General features: G+C 44.5%; 1 protein-coding gene and 1 long non-coding RNA gene across 7 annotated transcripts in view; one reads left to right on the top strand and one right to left on the bottom strand.

Annotated features, from left to right (window-relative positions):
* Positions 1-7,673: 7,673 nt before the first annotated feature.
* LOC121133835 lies at positions 7,674-15,094 on the bottom strand. The gene is made up of 2 exons (XR_005870843.1): positions 14,594-15,094; positions 7,674-8,118 (listed from the first exon to the last, which is right to left on the bottom strand). It is a non-coding gene; the product is annotated as an uncharacterized LOC121133835 (long non-coding RNA).
* A 317-nt stretch (positions 15,095-15,411) lies between these two features.
* The window catches only part of Mboat2 (membrane bound O-acyltransferase domain containing 2), a 130,686-nt gene continuing 127,188 nt past the window's right edge, over positions 15,412-18,909 (top strand). For 2 of the 6 annotated variants that reach the window (XM_005082012.4, XM_005082011.4), the window contains exon 1: positions 15,439-15,582. In XM_005082012.4, coding sequence (XP_005082069.1) covers positions 15,508-15,582 — 75 coding nt within the window. In that variant the 5' untranslated portion in view covers positions 15,439-15,507. Of the gene's footprint in view, positions 15,583-18,909 lie in introns of all 6 variants that reach the window. The other 4 variants (XM_040730707.1, XM_021234013.2, XM_040730706.1 and 1 more) reach the window with 4 other exon arrangements.

Raw genomic sequence — 18,909 nt, 5'->3', positions numbered from 1 at the left:
CATCTGTCCTGAGATCCACCTCCAGGGTACTTCCACACGGTAAGACCACAGCACAGCCCCTCCATGTTCTCAAAGGGTGCCCTGCTCCGTGCACATCCTGGAACAGCTGGGTCTCTTCAGTCTGCAAGAATGGTTATCCTCTCTTCAGCTGCTGTCTCTCTTCAGCTGCTGACTAAAAACTCCCCTGATTAACTGTCAGAGCATCATTCATGTCAAAGGTCCAGCTACTTTCTCAAGGTCCCCCGGATTGTTTCCCTGCATCATCAAATCTCTAGAAGGCTTGGAATCAGCTTGCATCCCCACAACACCTCTGTCCTGGAAGGAAAGTTTCATCGTGTGCCCTGGTTTTTTAATCAGAAGGCCACCTAAGTGATAGGTGTGGGTGGCACCTGTGTCTTCTTTGTCATACTTCTGAGAGCCCATTGTCCGGTACCTGCTCCTTCTGTCCGCTCACGTGACAGGTGCATCCCAGATAGCTGAGTTAGAGGAGGTCTGTTTCACAAACTAGTACGTGCTGTTTCCTGAGATGATGATCAGGGACAGTATGTGAGTAGATGAGGATCAGGGACAGTATGTAAGTAGATGTGTCTCCTACTTTAGTCCAGTCCCGAAGACGTTGTGCGTGTTTGCAGCAGACTTTCTCAGGCCAGCGGTTCTAACTGGCTATTTGTTTACTTCTTCTCTCACTCATACTTCGTCATTTCACTTCTGTTGTCAGGCTAGTGGTTTGTAATAGTCTACACCAAGGTCCGTTAAGGAAAAGGGATGAAATACCTACTTGTGACAATTTCCCTTTATTCTCTAAAATAAACTTAAGGCACCTTTTAGAGTTATCATTCTAAACTTTAGGCTTGACACCAAAAGCCCACGTCAGTGTTTCTCTGCCACCCTTGCCCTAAAGAGCTCTAGCAACCGGCTTCCAGGTTCATCCCCATTTCAGGTTACTGCAGTCACACATCATTTCCATCATGTCACCTACTTCAGGAAGCAGCAGTGGAGGCTGGCCATTGGACTGCAGACTCCAATGGCAGACCTTCGAACCCCTCCTTCCGTCCCTCCGCGCTCTCCACTGAAGTCTTTCCCACCCAAAGCATTGCTCAGGAGCGCTGTCTGCACCAAGCAGGAGAAAGTGCCGCCATGCTTCCAAAGGCATGTTCTGCTGGCCTGAAGAGACGAGCTGCTTTTCTTCCTTTTGTTTATATTCATTGTAGACGTTTCAAAAGAATAATTTAGGTAATAAAGTAAAAAAAAAAAAAGCATTCCTCAAAACATGTTTTGAGCCGGGCGTTGGTGGCGCACGCCTTTAATCCCAGCACTCGGGAGGCAGAGGCAGGCAGATCTCTGTGAGTTTGAGACCAGCCTGGTCTACAGAGCGAGTTCCAGGACAGCCTCCAAAGCCACAGAGAAACCCTGTCTCGAAAAACCAAAAAAAAAAAAAAAAAAAAACATGTTTTGTCCGACAGAATTCGCAGATGAATTCTGATGCTCCCCGCTGAGCCTCGTTGCTCTATTTTAATTTTTATTTGACTTGAGATGATCAGAACAGACCATGAAATATAATCCACTTTGTAGATGACAGCAAGACTAGGAGTTCTCAGCTAGAGAGCGCTTTAATTCATGTCCTTTCAGGACATCCAGGTTGCAGAATGAAATGACATGTGCTCATCCAGTCCAGGTGTCCTGCACTGTAGGGCAATCTCACTCAGAAGAGGTGGCTTCATGTGGTTAATTTGGACAAGTCTTCTTTTTGCTCGGTTTTTAAACTTTGACTTTCCTTCACTGGGAGAAGGCAAGCTGTTTTCTCATTGCTCATTCCACACTTTCTTGGGTCTCCATTTATCTGTCATCTATCTATGTCTACCATCTATCTATGTCTACCATCTATCTATGTCTACCATCTATCTATGTCTACCATCTATCTATGTCATCTGTCTATGTCTACCATCTATCTATATCATCTATCTATGTCTACCATCTATCTATGTCTACCATCTATCTATATCATCTGTCTATGTCTACCATCTATCTATATCATCTGTCTATGTCTACCATCTATCTATGTCTACCATCTATCTATGTCTACCATCTATCTATGTCTACCATCTATCTATATCATCTGTCTATGTCTACCATCTATCTATATCATCTATCTATGTCTACCATCTATCTATATCATCTATTTATGTCTACCATCTATCTATGTCTACTATCTATCTATATCATCTGTCTATGTCTACCATCTATCTATATCATCTATCTATGTCTACCATCTATCTATGTCTACCATCTATCTATGTCTACCATCTATCTATGTCTACCATCTATCTATATCATCTGTCTATGTCTACCATCTATCTATATCATCTATCTATGTCTACCATCTATCTATATCATCTATCTATGTCTACCATCTATCTATATCATCTGTCTATGTCTACCATCTATCTATATCATCTATCTATATCTACCATCTACCTATATCATCTATCTATGTCTACCATCTATCTATATCATCTGTCTATGTCTACCATCTATCTATATCATCTATCTGTCTACCATCTACCTATATCATCTATCTATGTCTACCATCTATCTATATCATCTGTCTATGTCTACCATCTATCTATATCATCTATCTATGTCTACCATCTATCTATATCATCTATCTATCATGTACCTATCAGTCTATCATCTATCTATCAATCTATGTACCTATCAATCTATCATCTATCTAGCAATCAATCTATCTATCATTCTTTTAATAGTGAGTCATGACTTCCATTCTTGGGCCTGTGTGCATTATTAAGTTACTGCAAGTGACCTGATATTTACTGTCAGTGTATTTATGTTGTAAATCATATACAAATGAGGTAAATAAAATGCTTTGTTCACATTCTTAAAAATATAGGCCAGGGGCTGGGAGATGGCTCAGTCATTAAAGTCAGTAAAGTGATTTTCCCTCAAATGTGTGGACCTGAGTTTGAGCCCTAGAACTCATGTGGAAAAAGCTAGGCACAGCAATATATCCTTACAATCCCTAAGCTGGGGAAGGCGAGACAGGAGGTTTCCCTGGGGCTTTACTGACTAACCAGCCTACATGTTGAATTTTAGGTCCATTCTAAAATAGAAGTGAATGGTGTCCAGGGAACCACACCTGAAGTTGTCCTCCAGCCTCTATACAAAAGAGTGTGTGCACATACAAATATACACCCATCCACACTTGTGATACACACACACACACACACACACACACACACACACACGTATCTAAATACATATGACCTGTAAGATAGATACAGGTCAAAATAGCAATAGGCTTTTGAAGGGGAAAGTCCTTTTGTGTATATGTTTGTCTTATTGGTTGATAAATGAAGCACAGTTGGCCAGTAGGGAAGCAAGATAGGTGGGACTAGGGATTGAGGAGGAGTCTGGGAAATGTAGTCAAGCGTAGAGAATCGCCATGTGATCCTGGGAAGAGAGATTGCATGAGGCTGGTGTCCTCAGTAAGATAAGACCTTATAGAAATATATACATATTAGTAGTTATGGGTTAATACTTAAGACAGAACTAGCCAATGAGAAGCCCTGAACATTGGCCAACAGTATTGTAACTAATAGAGTCTCTGTGTGTTATTTGGGGTTGAGACGGCTCTGGGGCCAGGCTGGTGGGAAGAATGCTCTTATGGGCTTTGAAATAAAGTGATTGTCACTAACAAAAAGTTTTGACATCGAAAGATGGTAATAGTGCTGTAGTTACTGCCAAAAAAAAAATCAGAATTAGCTAATAAATTTCTGTCCAAGTTAGTACACTAGGGATTGTTTTTCTTTAAAAGAGAACCCTCCTAAGGCCTAATTGACTTGCATACCAAATATCATTTCACAAAACAAAGCTGCTGGCCTAGTTAACCCCTGGAGCTACGTATCCTTGGCCAGTTAGCTGTGTCTTTTCCTGTTCAGAGCTGCTGGGCTGTCACTGTGGCTTCTGCAGCCACAGTTCCAAACTGTCTTTGTGGAACACACACACACAACCACCCTAAGTTCCTACCCTAGAAGCTATTAGACAGGGAAGTGGGCAGAACCATGTACAGGGGCAAGAGCCAGGTGATATTATGAAGCCACTCCCACGCCTAGGATGGTCTGCAGTCCTGACAACCACAGGGCTTCAGAGTGCGAAGATAACTTGGAAATTAGTTAGCATGATTTCCACACCTGAGGAAAGTGGGGATATTCCCTCCAAGAGTGTCTTACTGGAGGTTTGTCATTTAAATGCCGAGTAAACAGAGAGGAAGGGCTTTATTCTGTCACTCGCACTGTGTTATGGATATAGTTTTGCATCTGAGCAGCAAGAGTATGCTCTGTGGGGTGCATGTTGTGCAAATTTCACAGTGGAAATTTACATTCACCCCCCATGGAATAGTCTACATATCCAGGCTGCATGAGATAGCACACTGCTCCTTGGCTGCAAGCTTTTTACACACCAATTGGTGAGTGCCAGGTTCAGTGAGAGTACTTGTGTCAAAACAGGGCACAGTACTCAAAGAAGAAACCCAATGTCAACCTTTGGCCTGTACATGCACACACATGTATTAACAGGTACATACGACACACACACACACACTCTCTTTCTCTTTCTCTCTCTCTCTCTCTCTCTCTCTCTCTCTCTCTCTCTCTCTCTCTCTCTCAACACACTATAAAAGACAAGAAGAGAGTTGACCTATGTAGGACACTCCATGTGAATGGAACTTGCAGACCTAGAAGCCCCTCCAGGTGTGTCAGTTTGCGGTGAGTGGACAGGGAAGGCCTGAGCAGGACAACTGTGGACTTTACAAGCATTGCACACGTGTCCCACATGAAATTTATAGAAAGCAGCTTTCTGTCTTCAATAGCAAAGTAGCTCTGGCTGACTAACTCTTCTGCTTTTTAAACCTGGACTCTTCCATAATAACACAGCTTCATACACACATTTTAATTCTATACGATATGTAATTATTATACACAATATATAATTATTATTTTCACACTTACACAAACACACAGGAAACTAAGCTTGCACAGGGCTAGGATCACTGTTTGCAACAGCTTTCCACTCTATTTTATACCCATAAAGGGCTTTGAGAGGCAGGAATTCACATGTAACCGTTACCCACCTGTGCTGAGGTAATGCCTTCTTCTGGACATTTCAAAGGCCTGCCTGGGCTATCTTTGAGGGAGTGACACTCTTCAGAGTGCCCACAAATGCCCTTGTTTGTCAGAAGAGATCATGTTATGAACACTCCTATCTATTAAGGATGATCTTTCGTGTCTGTAGTTCATATTTTCAGTCTTCTTAAGTTCTATGCTGAGGTCGGTAAAACTTTGGCTATGCCCTTCTCTAGGAATTTCCTTTCTTTTTTTCTAGTACTGCGGGTTTAACCCTGGGGCGTACGCATGCTAGGTAAGCCTGCACCCTACTTCTGAGCTCCTTCTCCTTCTTTGTCATTGTCCTCCTCCTTCTTTCTCTCCCTTCTCTTTTTGAGGCGGAGTCTTACTAAACTGTCCATGCTGGCCTTGAACTTGTGATTCCCAAGTAGTTGGGGTTCAGATCTGTGCCACCAGCTCTGCCTGATTTCCTTGGATGTTCCTTTTTCTCTTCTAGTATCTTTTCCTTTTGCCTCTTCTAACTATGCATTTCTGGTCCAACTGCAGTGCAATCTTATGGGAACGCTACCATGAATATGGTCTGGTCCTGAAGCACTATGCAGCACACAGCATACATTTATTTTTATTTATTTATTTATTTTTTGGTTTTTACGTGACAGGGTTTCTCTGTATTGTTTTGGAGGCTGTCGGTCCAGACCAGCCTCGAACTCACAGAGATCCGCCTGCCTCTGCCTCCCGAGTGCTGGGATTAAAGCCGTGCGCCGCCACCACCCGGCCCAGCATACATTTATTATGGGCAAAGTTTAGCTTTTAATTGGGGAATATGAAAAAAAACTACACATGTGGTATCACCAAACAATCAAAGCATAGCATAAAAATTGTCACAGTGGTGACACCATTTCTTTAAAGGCAATGGGGGACCACCATGAAGGATCAGGGCACTGATGACCTGTCTCAGCGCCACAAAAACCCAAACATCCACCAATTACATTTCTGATGATACAGCATAAAGAGCATTATGTGTGTAAGACTCTTGTTTTGATATAGACTCTAGAAGTAATGACAAATTAAAGGAATGTAGTAGGAAACCTTGACAAAAGGTACTTGACAAAGTACTACCAAAGGAACCTTGACAAAAGGTACTTGACAAAGTACTACTAAAGGAACCTTGACAAGAGGTACTTGACAAAGTACTACCAAAGGAACCTTGACAAGAGGTACTTGACAAAGTAATACCAAAGGAACCTTGACAAGAGGTACTTGACAAAGTAATACCAAAGGAACCTTGACAAGAGGTACTTGACAAAGTACTACCAAAGGGACGCAAATGGCCAAAGACAGAGTCAAGGACCCAGTTTCCTCAAAACGAAGAAGATATCAGAAAAGAGGGAGACTTATACATTTGGAGACATGAGAGAGGTTAACCAAACGAATACATATTCTTTGATTCGGCATTATGACTTATGATTTACAAAGCTGTTTAACAGGCATTCAATTAAGACATCCTTCAAAGAGGGGCTTTTATGTAAGTGACTCATAGTGATGTTTCTCTGGGATTCTGTATTACACATGTCTTTAGTGTCATTTATGACAGAGTCCTTGCAATTATAATGAGATTCACTATTTCAGAAAAGCCTGTTCAGCAGGCTATAACAATCACTCCCTCCCTTGGGAATATTTAATATTTAGTTACAATAATGATGCTGTTATGAGGTTGGCATTGATACTATGAACATCGGGATCCCCAGGTGGATCCCGTATTTCCTAATGCTTTCACTTACATTTCGTAAGTGTTTTATCTAGGTAATATGTGAACATAGCAAGCAATGAGCTAGCTGATGGGTGTGGCTCCCCACATACATTGAGGCAAGTTCTAAGCAATGACCTCACTTGGTTGTTTTATTATATAATTTCTTTCTCATGAAATGAACTTTAGTGTGTGAAATGCATTTAAGTTTACTTACACTTAAATCTTCAGTTGTGGAGATGAATATATATATATATATATATATATATATATTCTACAATGTAATGAAAATATTCGAAGAAAAATTGTAAATTAAGAGTGGGTTGTAAGGTGTTGAGAAAGTCATTGTGAAGAGATGGAAAATGGAGACAGAAAGTAAATAACAATTCAGGAATCCCAACATGGTACAACCAAGGATTCTGCAAGCTGCTTTGTGGTGGCTCTGGAGGAGGCAGTTGCTGGCGGAACAGGCCTAGGGGTGGAGAAGGCTCAGACTGGGAAAACTGGAAAGTCTAACTGGAGATCTTTGTCACAGCTGTGCAGTTTGGTAGGGTGTGGTTGGGGGTAGGTGCTGCAGAGGATCTCCAGGATAGCCACTGGGTCTACATCACCAGTTGCATGGTTGGCAGGGTGACCGACCACATCTTCTGTTGTTATTCAGGCTCAGCAGCTGACACCCAAGCAGTACCTGATGTTGTCACTTATCAGCTTGGTTTCCACAGCAATGACCTGAAAGAGCCTCCACTGGTACATGCAGCAACTGGCCTCTTTATTTACTTATTTATTTATTTATTTGTGTGTGTGTGTATGGGTGTTTCATCTGCATATATGTCTATGCACCAAGTGCACACAGTGCCTCATGGGGCTTGACAAGGGCATCTGATGGTTGTGAACCACCATGTGGGTGCTGGGAATCAAACCTTGGTCTTCCGGAAGAGTAGGCAGTGCTCTTAACCACTGAGACATCTCTCCAGTCCCGCAGCCAGCCTCTTCACAGAAGATACGATGATGGAAGTCATTGTTACAGTGGCTACACTGGAGGCAGAGGGCAGGCGCTCTCAGCGGCGGGAAGACAGCACGGCAGTCCTTTGCCCCGGAGGCTCCAGGACTCCCACACTGTAGCTAGCATATTTGTCTTGTGTTTCCTGTGTAGCCCAGGCTGGTCTCATAATTCTGCCTCAGTCTCTCAAACAGGCTACCAGGCCCAGCTAAGGTGGCATTCCTTAACAGCGACTGGAATTTATAAGAAAATGAAACAATGCATTCAAAGATTTCAGTGAAAAATGGTTTCTGTTTAGAATTCTAGACCTAGCTCTGGCAGATGCTATGGATGGGCATGTCCCCACACCCCCTCTCCTTCTAACAGTCATCTGCCACCAAAACAGCAATGTAATTCACCACCCAGCTTCAGCAACAGCAGTCTGCAGGTGCCAAGGCCCACCCAGCGACCTCCTCGGGTAGCAGTGAGTGCTTAGGTACGGCCGGCAAACACTGGTAATGGCCCAGCCTAGAAATTCTAGTCCTGTTTTCATTTTCCTCCAGGAATCTCCCTTGTTCTGATAGAGTTGGATCTGAAGGCACTACTGAGACGCATCGCCTTCTTGGGTTGTACCAGACATACTTGAGTTGATTTTGTCTTCTAATTTACCTTCTGGTGACACTTAAGCAGCTCCAAAGGGAACATGTTTAAGTGCTCCCACAGAAGTATCTAGAGACCAGTAGCTGACTACATTTTACATGAGGAATGAGTCATTTTATGTAATAAGACTAAGTTTCTGGCTCCTATCCTAGAATAACAGAAGCATTTCATTAGTTTACTGACTGGACGCTAACTAAAATAAAAAAAAGATAAATATCTGTAGAGGCAGTATTTATATTAACACTGTATTATAGGGATAGTATCTAATATACCTGGGATTTTCAAAATCATCAAAATAATTCAAATGTCTCAAAATGGTATTCTAAATTATATATCATTTTCTTAGTTCTTACCTATGAGATTTTTATATAATTTACCGTCTGTCATTTCCATTTTTTTTTTTGAGACAGGATCTCACTGTTCTGGAACTTATACGTAGACCAGGCTGGCTTTGAACTCACAGAGATCTGCCTGCCTCTGCTTCCCGAGTGCTGGAATTAAAGGCGTGCACCACTAACGCCTGGTGTTTTTTTTTTTTTAAACATAAATTTTTACTAGTATTTTCAGTTGAGGTAGACCAGGACTGTATTGCCATTGAATAAGTTCTTTGTAAATAAAGCCCCCCCCAACATTTTAAGAGGGATTAACTAACTGAAGCAAATGAGGTATTGTTGGCTTGCACCCTTACCTGGCATCTGGCACCATTGATAAACTTGATATAGACTGCCAGGTTCACAAATTCTATAATGATGATGGTGAAATATGGCAGTAATTACCCCAAGTTGAAAATGTGACAACCCTTAAGTGAATTAAGTTATTTGAATTATACAAATCAGATTCCCATTTTAGAGAGATCCTTGAGAGCCAAGGAATCAGTCTACACAAAATCAAATGAGTACAGGAGGCTTCCAGCTCCGGCAGTGTGGTCCCCGCACTCAACTCCCTCACCTGGTGGGGCTTGTATGATGCTATTCTCCAGCATCTCAACAAGTTAGAGACAGAATTTCAAATGGAAACTCTAACGAATGGTCCTCCTTTGACATTTGTATCTACCTGAGCCATGATTATTTTGGAAGAAGCAACTACTTACTGTAAATTTAATAGTAACATGGGTTTAAGTGTCCTTGGGAACATTTGACATTTTATTTTTTCATGTTTTTAAGAATAGTGTTTTGTGGTTTTAACACTGCCTTGTGATATACAGGGTTTTAGGCCTAGATCAGAATTCACACACCCCAAACAGCAAGAAATATCTGCTTTCAAATGGAAAATAAATTAAAAGATAATTTGATGAAATTGAAACCTGGCCTTATCTGATTATAAGGCCTTCCTCAGCAGGAACCTCATGTACTGAAGAGTCACCTATCCTGGGGAGCAAGTCCTCGGCAAGAGAACTGGGTTAGATATGTAATCATAGACCTCATCAGGAGAGATGGTTCTTGTCCCCAATTCTTCATTGCGAAGGACTCTGGTGTTGGTGTTGTAAGCCAAGGATCTAAACCCAATGACAGCAAAATAAGGGTTGGAGATACCTATAGGAGGATGTGCTGTCAGACAGGTTTCCCTACAGAAAGGGAGGCAGGCTTCTGAGGATATTACAGACATGACGTCTTGCAACAGACAGAGGGGTAGTTAGCGGACTCTTCTCTTAGTGGACAGGCCACACTGTTTAGCACAGCAGTGATACGCCGATACATTTCAGGAGGGGGACTTCTTAAAATCCCAAATAAAAGAAATAAACAGAAACATTAGGCAGAACTAGGGAAAACAAGACAGTCTTATCCTGGCTAATGCAATAAATGCTGCAGGTGGGAAGGGACGCTGATTATGACGCAACCTGGGGTGACTTTAATGTTTTATACTTAGGATGTTTCATAATTCAAATGCAAGTATCATTATGTGAACCCATGGAAACAGAAATGTTTCAGTACCTAAAGGTCAGGGGTTACAGACTGCATTTTTACATCAAGAAACATAAACAGGGTTTGGTTGGTTAATTTTCCCCTTTTTTTGAGACAGAGTCTCGCACCATAGCACATGTTGTCCTGGAACTCACCGCATAGCTCAGACTGGCCTCTAACTCATAGCAATCCTCCTGCTGAAGCCCCCAAGTGTGGGGATTACAGGTGTGAGCCACACCTCTGGGCAGACAGGGGGATCATCTTAAAAACAGATTTAACTCATTGACATAGAAGTGGAAAGCCCAGGAGCTTAAAAAAAAAAGCCAAATAAAAGGAAAACAGACGACTCTCCTAAGATACAAAGATTCCAAGTATGTATTTTTTTACAGGTCACCGAAGAATACAGAGAAGCAAGGTTGACTGGAGAAACAGTAAATTAGAAGTAGCTCTGAAACCTACAGAGCAACCAACCGCAAAGCTCTGCTATTCCTCAAGGGGAAAAAATAGTTTTGTTTGTATCCTTTATAAGGGCTGAATACTGATCATTAATTCAATACAATGTCAAATCTAGGTTTAATGTCAGATTCATGGAGACAGAGAAAGCCCTAGAAGTTCATAGGAATCATACAACTATAGAGGAGAAGACCACTGAACTCATCCAATTTGTTCAGTATAGAGGCAGTAAAACTGAGTGTTCTTTGTTAGCGACCTCCTAAGTGGCAGATTCTGGAGAGCCAGGACCTTTCCTGCAGCGGCCACCTCTTCTTCAGCCTCCCTTGTTATCTCCCAATTAGAGCACATTAGGTCTTAGTGGTTGACCTCCCCAGGTTAAGCTTACCTTGTGAGTACTACAGGGTGCCAGCCAGTTAGCAGGCCTTACTGTGTTTGTAGTTCAATGGCCTTCCTCTCTGAGGTGATTCCAGGATATAAGGAGTATAAAATAGGCGAAATAATTGCCCAAGAGCTCTAATTTCACGACACACACCATTTTTTTTTACACAACAAAAGCATCTTGGCAGATTATTCATTTCTTCTGAATGGTTTATTCAAAGTTAAAAATAAGTTGAAAGGGAACATTTTATTGTAGCAATCTTTAATTATCATAGCCATTTCCAGAGGCAAGGGTGAGGGAGCCAAGAACACTGCTATCTTGTCACTTGTCACCCACAAACACTGCTCAGCACTCTTAGGCTTTGGCTAGTAATGATGTTAATGATGCTATGGTGATGTTAACAATGAGATTTCTATGTTAAAAATTCTTTACCACTTGTTAGTAGTAGTAGTATTTTAATAGTACAAATATTACTAATATCTTTAAAATCCAGTTCATTAGTAATTTCAAGCTCACCGTTACTCTTCACTTTTGAGAAGTAGGAATGTTATCATTATCCACACTTAACAATGGGAAACTCCGGGCATACATAGGTCTACAGCTTTTGGGTGCAATACTGGGAAAAAAAAAAATCAGGTCTTTTGACTACCAAACAAGGTCTGTGTTCTCTGGAGGACTACTGTCTTTTTTTTTTTTCTTCCATCAAAGACTGACTTTATGTTGTCCTTTGGATTACTTTACTGTCTCATGTACATGACGATTTTGTCTTTTGATTTTAAGTACCATTCTTTTTTTTTTTTTTTTTTTTGGTTTTTCGAGACAGGGTTTCTCTGTGGCTTTGGAGGCTGTCCTGGAACTCACTTGGTAGTCCAGGCTGGTCTCGAACTCACAGAGATCCCCCTGCCTCTGCCTCCCGAGTGCTGGGATTAAAGGCGTGCGCCACCAACGCCCGGCTAAGTACCATTCTTTTTTTACAGCATTCACACAGTTCTTTGAACATAGTAAATATTCAATAATTTTTTAAAGAGTTAGGCTGTCAGCCGGGCGGTGGTGGCGCATGCCTTTAATCCCAGCACTCGGGAGGCAGAGGCAGGCAGATCTCTGTGAGTTCGAGGCCGGGCTGGACCGATAGCCTCCTAAACAATACAGAGAAACCCTGTCTCGTAAAAACCAAAAAAAAAAAAAAAAAAAAAAAAGAGTTAGGCTGTCATAGCTTGGTTATTTTAGGTAGGACAGTGAAGAATTGTATATAAGTTGTTTCTTATTTAAAGGCTCCTAGTTTAATTAGCAGATATTGGCCAATTTATACTCTGATCACTGAGTTAGCTCAAAAATGTGGATGATCTCAGTTTCTTTATTAGAAACATAAAGATGGAGTACTTGAAAATTTAAGGTGGAGTTGACAAAGTGTCTTTATTTACAGTATACCACATGATGTCTTAATATATCTATATACTGAAAATCCATTAAATCCAGATGTGATACTTTCCTAAGAGAAAAACCTTTTTCATTTTTAGAATTACACTCAACTCCCTGAATAGCTAATTTAACATACAACTTGATTGGGTTAATGGAGGACTAGACAGATAATAAAACTGTATTTCTGGATATGTCTGTAGTATTTGAATTAGTAGACCTTGTAAAGAAAATTGCCTTATTCAGTGTGAGTGGGCACCATGACTTGGCTGGAAAGAAATAAAAGGTAGGGGAAGGAAAATCTACTTAAGTAGGGGGCATCCATCTTATCAGTTCCATAAATACTGGTGCGGCTGGCTTGTTACTGATCTAAAGAACATCTAAAAACTGGTAATACTTATTGTATCCTCTTTCAAGGCTGAAGGCACGACTAATTGCCAGCTTCCACAGTATCTTGTTCCAGACCTCCCCAAAAGTGCCCACGTGTCTCCAGGCACGTCTTAATCCTGCAGGCATTGTCGACTCCAGAACACAGAGTCTAGCAAACCAAACCCGATTGTCCCACCAAGCAACTTATCTAGGGCCATTTCTGTAGAACCAGAAGTGAGGTAACAGTCAAGGAGACCATGGGTGTGCTTAATTATTCATACTTCATGCCCCTTACCCTAATCTTCCCTTTATTTAAAGTGTACACCACTACCCCAAAGATGGGCTGCGATGCTTAACTTCCATCATTCCCAAGTGGCCATTTTGATTAAAATGTTTTCCTAACTTTTCACCATCGCTTTTGTCTGCTTCCTTTGGGGCAAGAGGCTGACAGGAAGGTCCCCTCAGCCAAACCTCTTTTTAAAGGAGTCACCCCCCCAATAGAAATTATGCTCTGTCTTGTTCTGAAAAAAAAATCATCCTGACACAATTGCTTTGGTAGACAGTATTTGTTCTAGGCTTGTATCTGTATGCTGCCTACTTTAGGTGGCAATATGTTTCTAACGCCCACTTTTCAAGCCTTCAGAGCGGTATTTTAATGTCTTCCTTCAGTTTGTATGTCAGGCCACCTGTACAGTTCCCCTACACATCCCCAAAGTGGAGAAAAGAGGGGGTGGGGAAGTGGTCCTCCCTCTAAGGTTGTATTAATAGACGGGTCCAGATTTGGGGGCTATTTTGGCATTATTGAACAGGATTGCCTTTAATGGGTCCCAGCGAGTTGCAACGCTACATCAAGAATGAAGGATGTCATTTGAATTTCTTTCTTTCCACCCTCTCTGTCATGGACTAAAAAAACCCACCCAGAGAGCGCTAGGCAAAGGGGGCTGCCCTGACTAATTTTCAGAGACAGCCCAGCCCACAGCCAGTCTCCCTGAAGCACTGTTTGTGCTCTCACTACTGAAGACTGCAGAGCGGTCCTCGAGGAAGCGGTGTACCTGTAGTTGATGGCTATTCTGGAGTGGCTGTTAAGACAGAGGGTGAAGGGCCTTATGTTTAAGAGGTCAGAACTGAGGCTAAAATATTTGGATTGCACCCCCCCCCCCGGCCACGACCACACACGGCTGTTTAGCTCTTGGTCGAGTTATGTAATTTTTTTCTGAAATTAAATTTCCTTGTTAGATTGAGGGTGGCTACAATATCTACCTCACACGGCTGCTGTGGAGACTCAAGTCTATCTTTTAAAGCAGCGTTTGCAGCCACGTTTAAAGCCCGCTCCTTTAAACATTTATTTAGACCTCCCACTTCCGAATCCTTGGATTTTTGAGAGGACGAGGTTGGTATTTTCCAGGTGTCCACACGGCTTGCTTTCGTTAAAAGGGTTAAGAATCACATTTTTGTGGGGAAAATGCCACACGGAGAGGGAAGGTGTGTGGACGCGGCAGAATTCGCATCTGGGCAGAGACAGATGCTCGTCGGGCCAGAAGGGATGCTTACCAGCAGCGGCCTTTCCTCTAGAAGGCGGGGCCTCTACCGCTGGCCGCTGGCTACCCAGGCTTTCCCTCGGGCGGACGCTGCCCAGGTTCGACCTGTGTCCCTCTGAGCTGGATGCGCCGTGCGAGCGAGCGTCGTGCCAGCACGGCCCGTGAGGCCCAGGTGGGCGCGGGTGAGGCAGGACCGCCCGGATTCCCCAACTGTGGGCAGCATGGGAGACAAAGGCACTTTGTGTTTGGGGGTCCTCGTGGTGCGTTGCCCTGCAGCCCCCTAGCTTTGTCCCCCAACTTCCTCCGGCGCTGAGTCCCTTCCAAGTCCCCCCTCTTTGTCTGGCCGCCACCCCGAGCCCCTTTGTTGTCCGCCGTCTCAGCCAAGGAGGGGTGGGACGGCGCCCACCATTCCTGAGAGAGGAAGCGAGCAGAGGCGGAGGCAAAGTCGCCCTCACACGCCCCCGCCGGCGAGCACGACTCTCGCTCGCCCTCCCTCGGGCGACGGGCGACGGGCGGCGGTCGGGATCGAGCCTCATTCCCCCCACCCTCGCCCGAGTCCTCGGCACGGAGGAGGGGCGCGGCGAGGCAGGCGTCCTCTGATTGGCTGCGGGAATCGAGGCGCCGCGCCGCCATTGGGCCGCGGGGCTGTCGGGCGCGCGCGGTGGGGAGGGGGCGCTGGAAGCTGCTGGAAATCGGGCGGCCGGGCGGCGTAAGGGGGCCGCGGGGGCCGGCGGGCGAGTGGGCGGGGCGCCGCGCGGTGGGCGGGGTCGCGAGGCTCCGCCCACGGCCCCTCCCCGCGCGGCTGCTCCGACCGCGGGCGGCCGAGGGGCGGGCGCGCCGCTGCATCCCCATCCTCGGCATAGCTCGGCACAGGGCGAGCGGCAGCCGGCCGGAGCGGGCGGGCGGGCGCAGCGCCGAGGCCCGGCCATGGCCACCACCAGCACCACGGGCTCCACCCTGCTGCAGCCTCTCAGCAACGCCGTGCAGCTGCCCATCGATCAGGTACTGGCGTCTGGGGCGTCGTGCCCTGGCCGCCCCTGCCGGCCGTGGTGCCACCCGGGCGGGAGCGGGGTGGGGGCTGGGGCCGGGGAACGGGGCCGCTGTGTGCCCGGCTCCGGGAGGGGCGGGGGCGCGCAGCTGGCCTTGTCCCCTCGCCTGTCGCTCTGGCTGGTGCCTTGGTGCCCACCCAGCCCCCCATTGCTGCCCGGGCGGGGGTGGGCGCGGGCGGAGGCTCGGCGACAGCCCGCCGGGGAGGGCTAGACAGACGTGCGCGTGTGCATGCTGTTGCTGTCCGGGCACCGGGCGCCGGACCCCGGAGTCCCGGGGACGGTGGACACGGGGACGGCTGCGGCGTGGCCGGGAGGCTGAGCGTGGTCAGGGTGCAACGTGCCTAGGATACGGCGTGGATGGATGGTGCTTAAGAGTCCTGCACTTGGGAACAGTTTGCATTTAAGTGTGACTCGAGAGACTGCGAGGCAACAGTTTGGGGGAAGGCAGGTTATGAAGAGAAGTCAAAGTGAGTTCATGATGCCAAGGTTTGTGGTGAAAAAGTTGCAGCTGTGGATAGGAGCAGCCATCCTGTCCCCTCACCCTACCCTCAGAGAAGCATTTGACACTGGGGAAGGCTGGCATTTAAATGAGGCCAGTAGAATTTGGTTGTTTAAAGGGCCTCAGGATTACTGAGGAATAAACAGTGTTGGGATGGAGAAAGCAGCGCCATTTTTTATTGAGCAAAGTATGTCCTGAGAGAGACCTGGAAAGTTGTTGGTGGGGTAGGGTTAGATAGTTGGTCTAGCCCCAGGGCTGGAGGTAATTGCTTTGGAAATCTTGCTTAACATTATTTCTTATCTGGAGGTGTTTGCACTGTCCTCAGCTTGACTGACTGCCATCGATGTCTTAAAGATTTCTTTTAGAATGCAGAATTCCTCCCTCTCTGGACTTAAGCTGGAGGTGACATCTGAGCTCAACACAGTGCTCACCGCTCTGTGCTTCACCGTTAAAATAAAATACACTGAGTTATGTCGAAGGAGGATTGACAGTTCTGCCCGGAGTTCAGATCTGAATTCTTTCCTTCATTTCACTCACAACTTTCGATCAATAGTGAAATACCTCTGGTCCACATAGCTTGAACAGCTGTTGTGATGCGTAGCATGCTAATGGGCTACTAGAGTGTCCCAAGTGACATGCTTCTTTAATTCACAGGGTTAGTCCTTGTTTATTAAGGTGATCAGAACCGAAAGCTTTGGATATTCTCCGTCCTATGGAGGGAGTCTCACAGTTGTGTAAATGGAATTGTGACACATGACCTTTGTATGTGTATAATCTCTGACTTAAATAGATTGTTGCCAGCCTACCCGCAAAGGGCAGGATTGGTTGAAAAATTTCTCTTGCTAATGAGAAGCGAGAGAGAGAGACTTCTACCTTTTCATTCTTTTAGGGAGACAGATAGTTGTGTACTCTCTCTGCCGTAGCCCAGCCATGCTAATACTTTTAGATTTATGTAAAGGATCATAACTTTAAGATGTAATCTAATATTAATAAGCTCCTTTAAACATCTCAGCAATCAAGAGAACGTTCTTTGTGGAGATAAAGTATGTGGGAGGATCAAGGGAAGGTGACTTGAATTCACAGTGTGACTTGGACTGGGCACCTCAGACAATCTTTATCCTCTGGGGAACTCTTGAATTTGTAGAAACCTGAGTTTATATGGCCATTTGTATACAGTTATCGGCTGTGTGGTAAGTCTTAAGACTTATTAGGTTAATACAACACAATTTGTACTTTTCACAGCCACAGTTATTCCTGTGAAATACCAAAGAATTGACTCTTAAGTCATGGCTCATGCCTTTAATCCCAGCACTCAGGAGGCAGAGGCAGGAAGATCTCTGTGAGATCTCTGTGAGTTTCAGGCCAGCCTGGTCTACAGAAGTAGTTCCAGGACAGCTAGGGCTACACAGTGAAACCCTGCCTCAAAAAACAAAACAAAAGATATTATCAGAGCTCTTGGAGTAATTAAGACCTCACATGATGAAGTTAGACAGACATTTTAAAATTAAGCCAACCAGAAAGGTTTTATAACATGTGGATAGTTGAATCCAAGTTGTAATTCAATGGAGGGAGGAAAAGTCTGGAAGTTAAAAAAATTATTAGTCGCTAGTGTGTTCATTTGGTGTGTGCCAATTAACAGTGTTTGGAAAATTTAGGAAATGATAAAAGCAATTGTTTTAGGAAGTAATAAAATGTGAGCCTTTTACTCTTGTGTTGACTTGGTACACTTAGAACCTGAGTGTGCCCCTTGCTGCTGAGGTAGCAGGAGGAGGTTTTGTGTTGTCAGACAAAGACAAAGGAGCAGAAAAACTTGCCTTAGGCTCCTGAATCTTTATCTTTACCAAGAATTCTGGAATGACCTTGAGGTAGCTGAAGTGGTGTTCAGTGGCCCTTAAATTGATATTAAAGGGTGAGATAATGGAGTTCTGGGAAGTTACAAGATTCTTTAAGATAGGAAGTACCTGGCCTCTGGTGTTCCTCGCGCTCTAGGCCCTACTTTCCACGTGACTATATTTTTAGAGCAATTTTGGAGATCTGATTAAAGGGATTCATGGAGAGTGGGGTTTGAGGATGAACCATTTTGAGGACTGGCCGTGCCACAGAAAAGGAGCAACTGTGTGAGACCCAGGAGATATCAGGTGTCTTCTTATCACGGGGTTCATGTTCCTTATAAGTTGCTGATGTGGGGTTTTAGACTCCACAGCAAGTACCAAAATGAGCCTAAGAATAATGTCCCAGGTGACCAACTTTTATGTATATATATTTCAACGTCTTCTAACGTCTGTTACTTCTGCTCTTACTCTCCCTTTCTTTTCTCCCTCTTTACTTCCCATGATGCTGTAATTACTACTATGAAACTGGGGTAAGTAGCCAGCAGAGTGCTCTAGGCAGAAGGTTAGTTGAGCAGCCCTCTCGACACAGGAGTCACTGTTTTATAAATCATATGAGCAGTTCTTGGGACAGGGAGAAGACGAGAGGTGGAAACTCATGGTGTTTTGGAAGGTTTGAAGGGAGGAGGAGGAAGATGGATGGGAAGAGCTGTTAGGAGTTAATCAAGTTTCGCAAAGTCCAGTGGAGTCACAGCGTCCAACGCTTGAGAGGCGGTGAAACTTTTCCGTGTATTCTGCATCCTTCAATAGAATCCTCACCTCAGGAAGTCAGAATCGGCACCTGAACCGTTTAGTTCACATGCACATTGATTGGCCCATGTGTGTGCTATTAGTGTTCGCACAAAACACCAGTGTGTTTTGTCGCTTTAACGTGGGAGAACTACTTTGAGTG

This window comes from Mesocricetus auratus, unplaced genomic scaffold (genome assembly GCF_017639785.1).
Source record: "Mesocricetus auratus isolate SY011 unplaced genomic scaffold, BCM_Maur_2.0 Super-Scaffold_100024, whole genome shotgun sequence".
In the NCBI taxonomy this organism is placed as follows: domain Eukaryota; kingdom Metazoa; phylum Chordata; class Mammalia; order Rodentia; family Cricetidae; genus Mesocricetus; species Mesocricetus auratus.
This window is presented reverse-complemented; position numbering and strand designations above follow the sequence as displayed.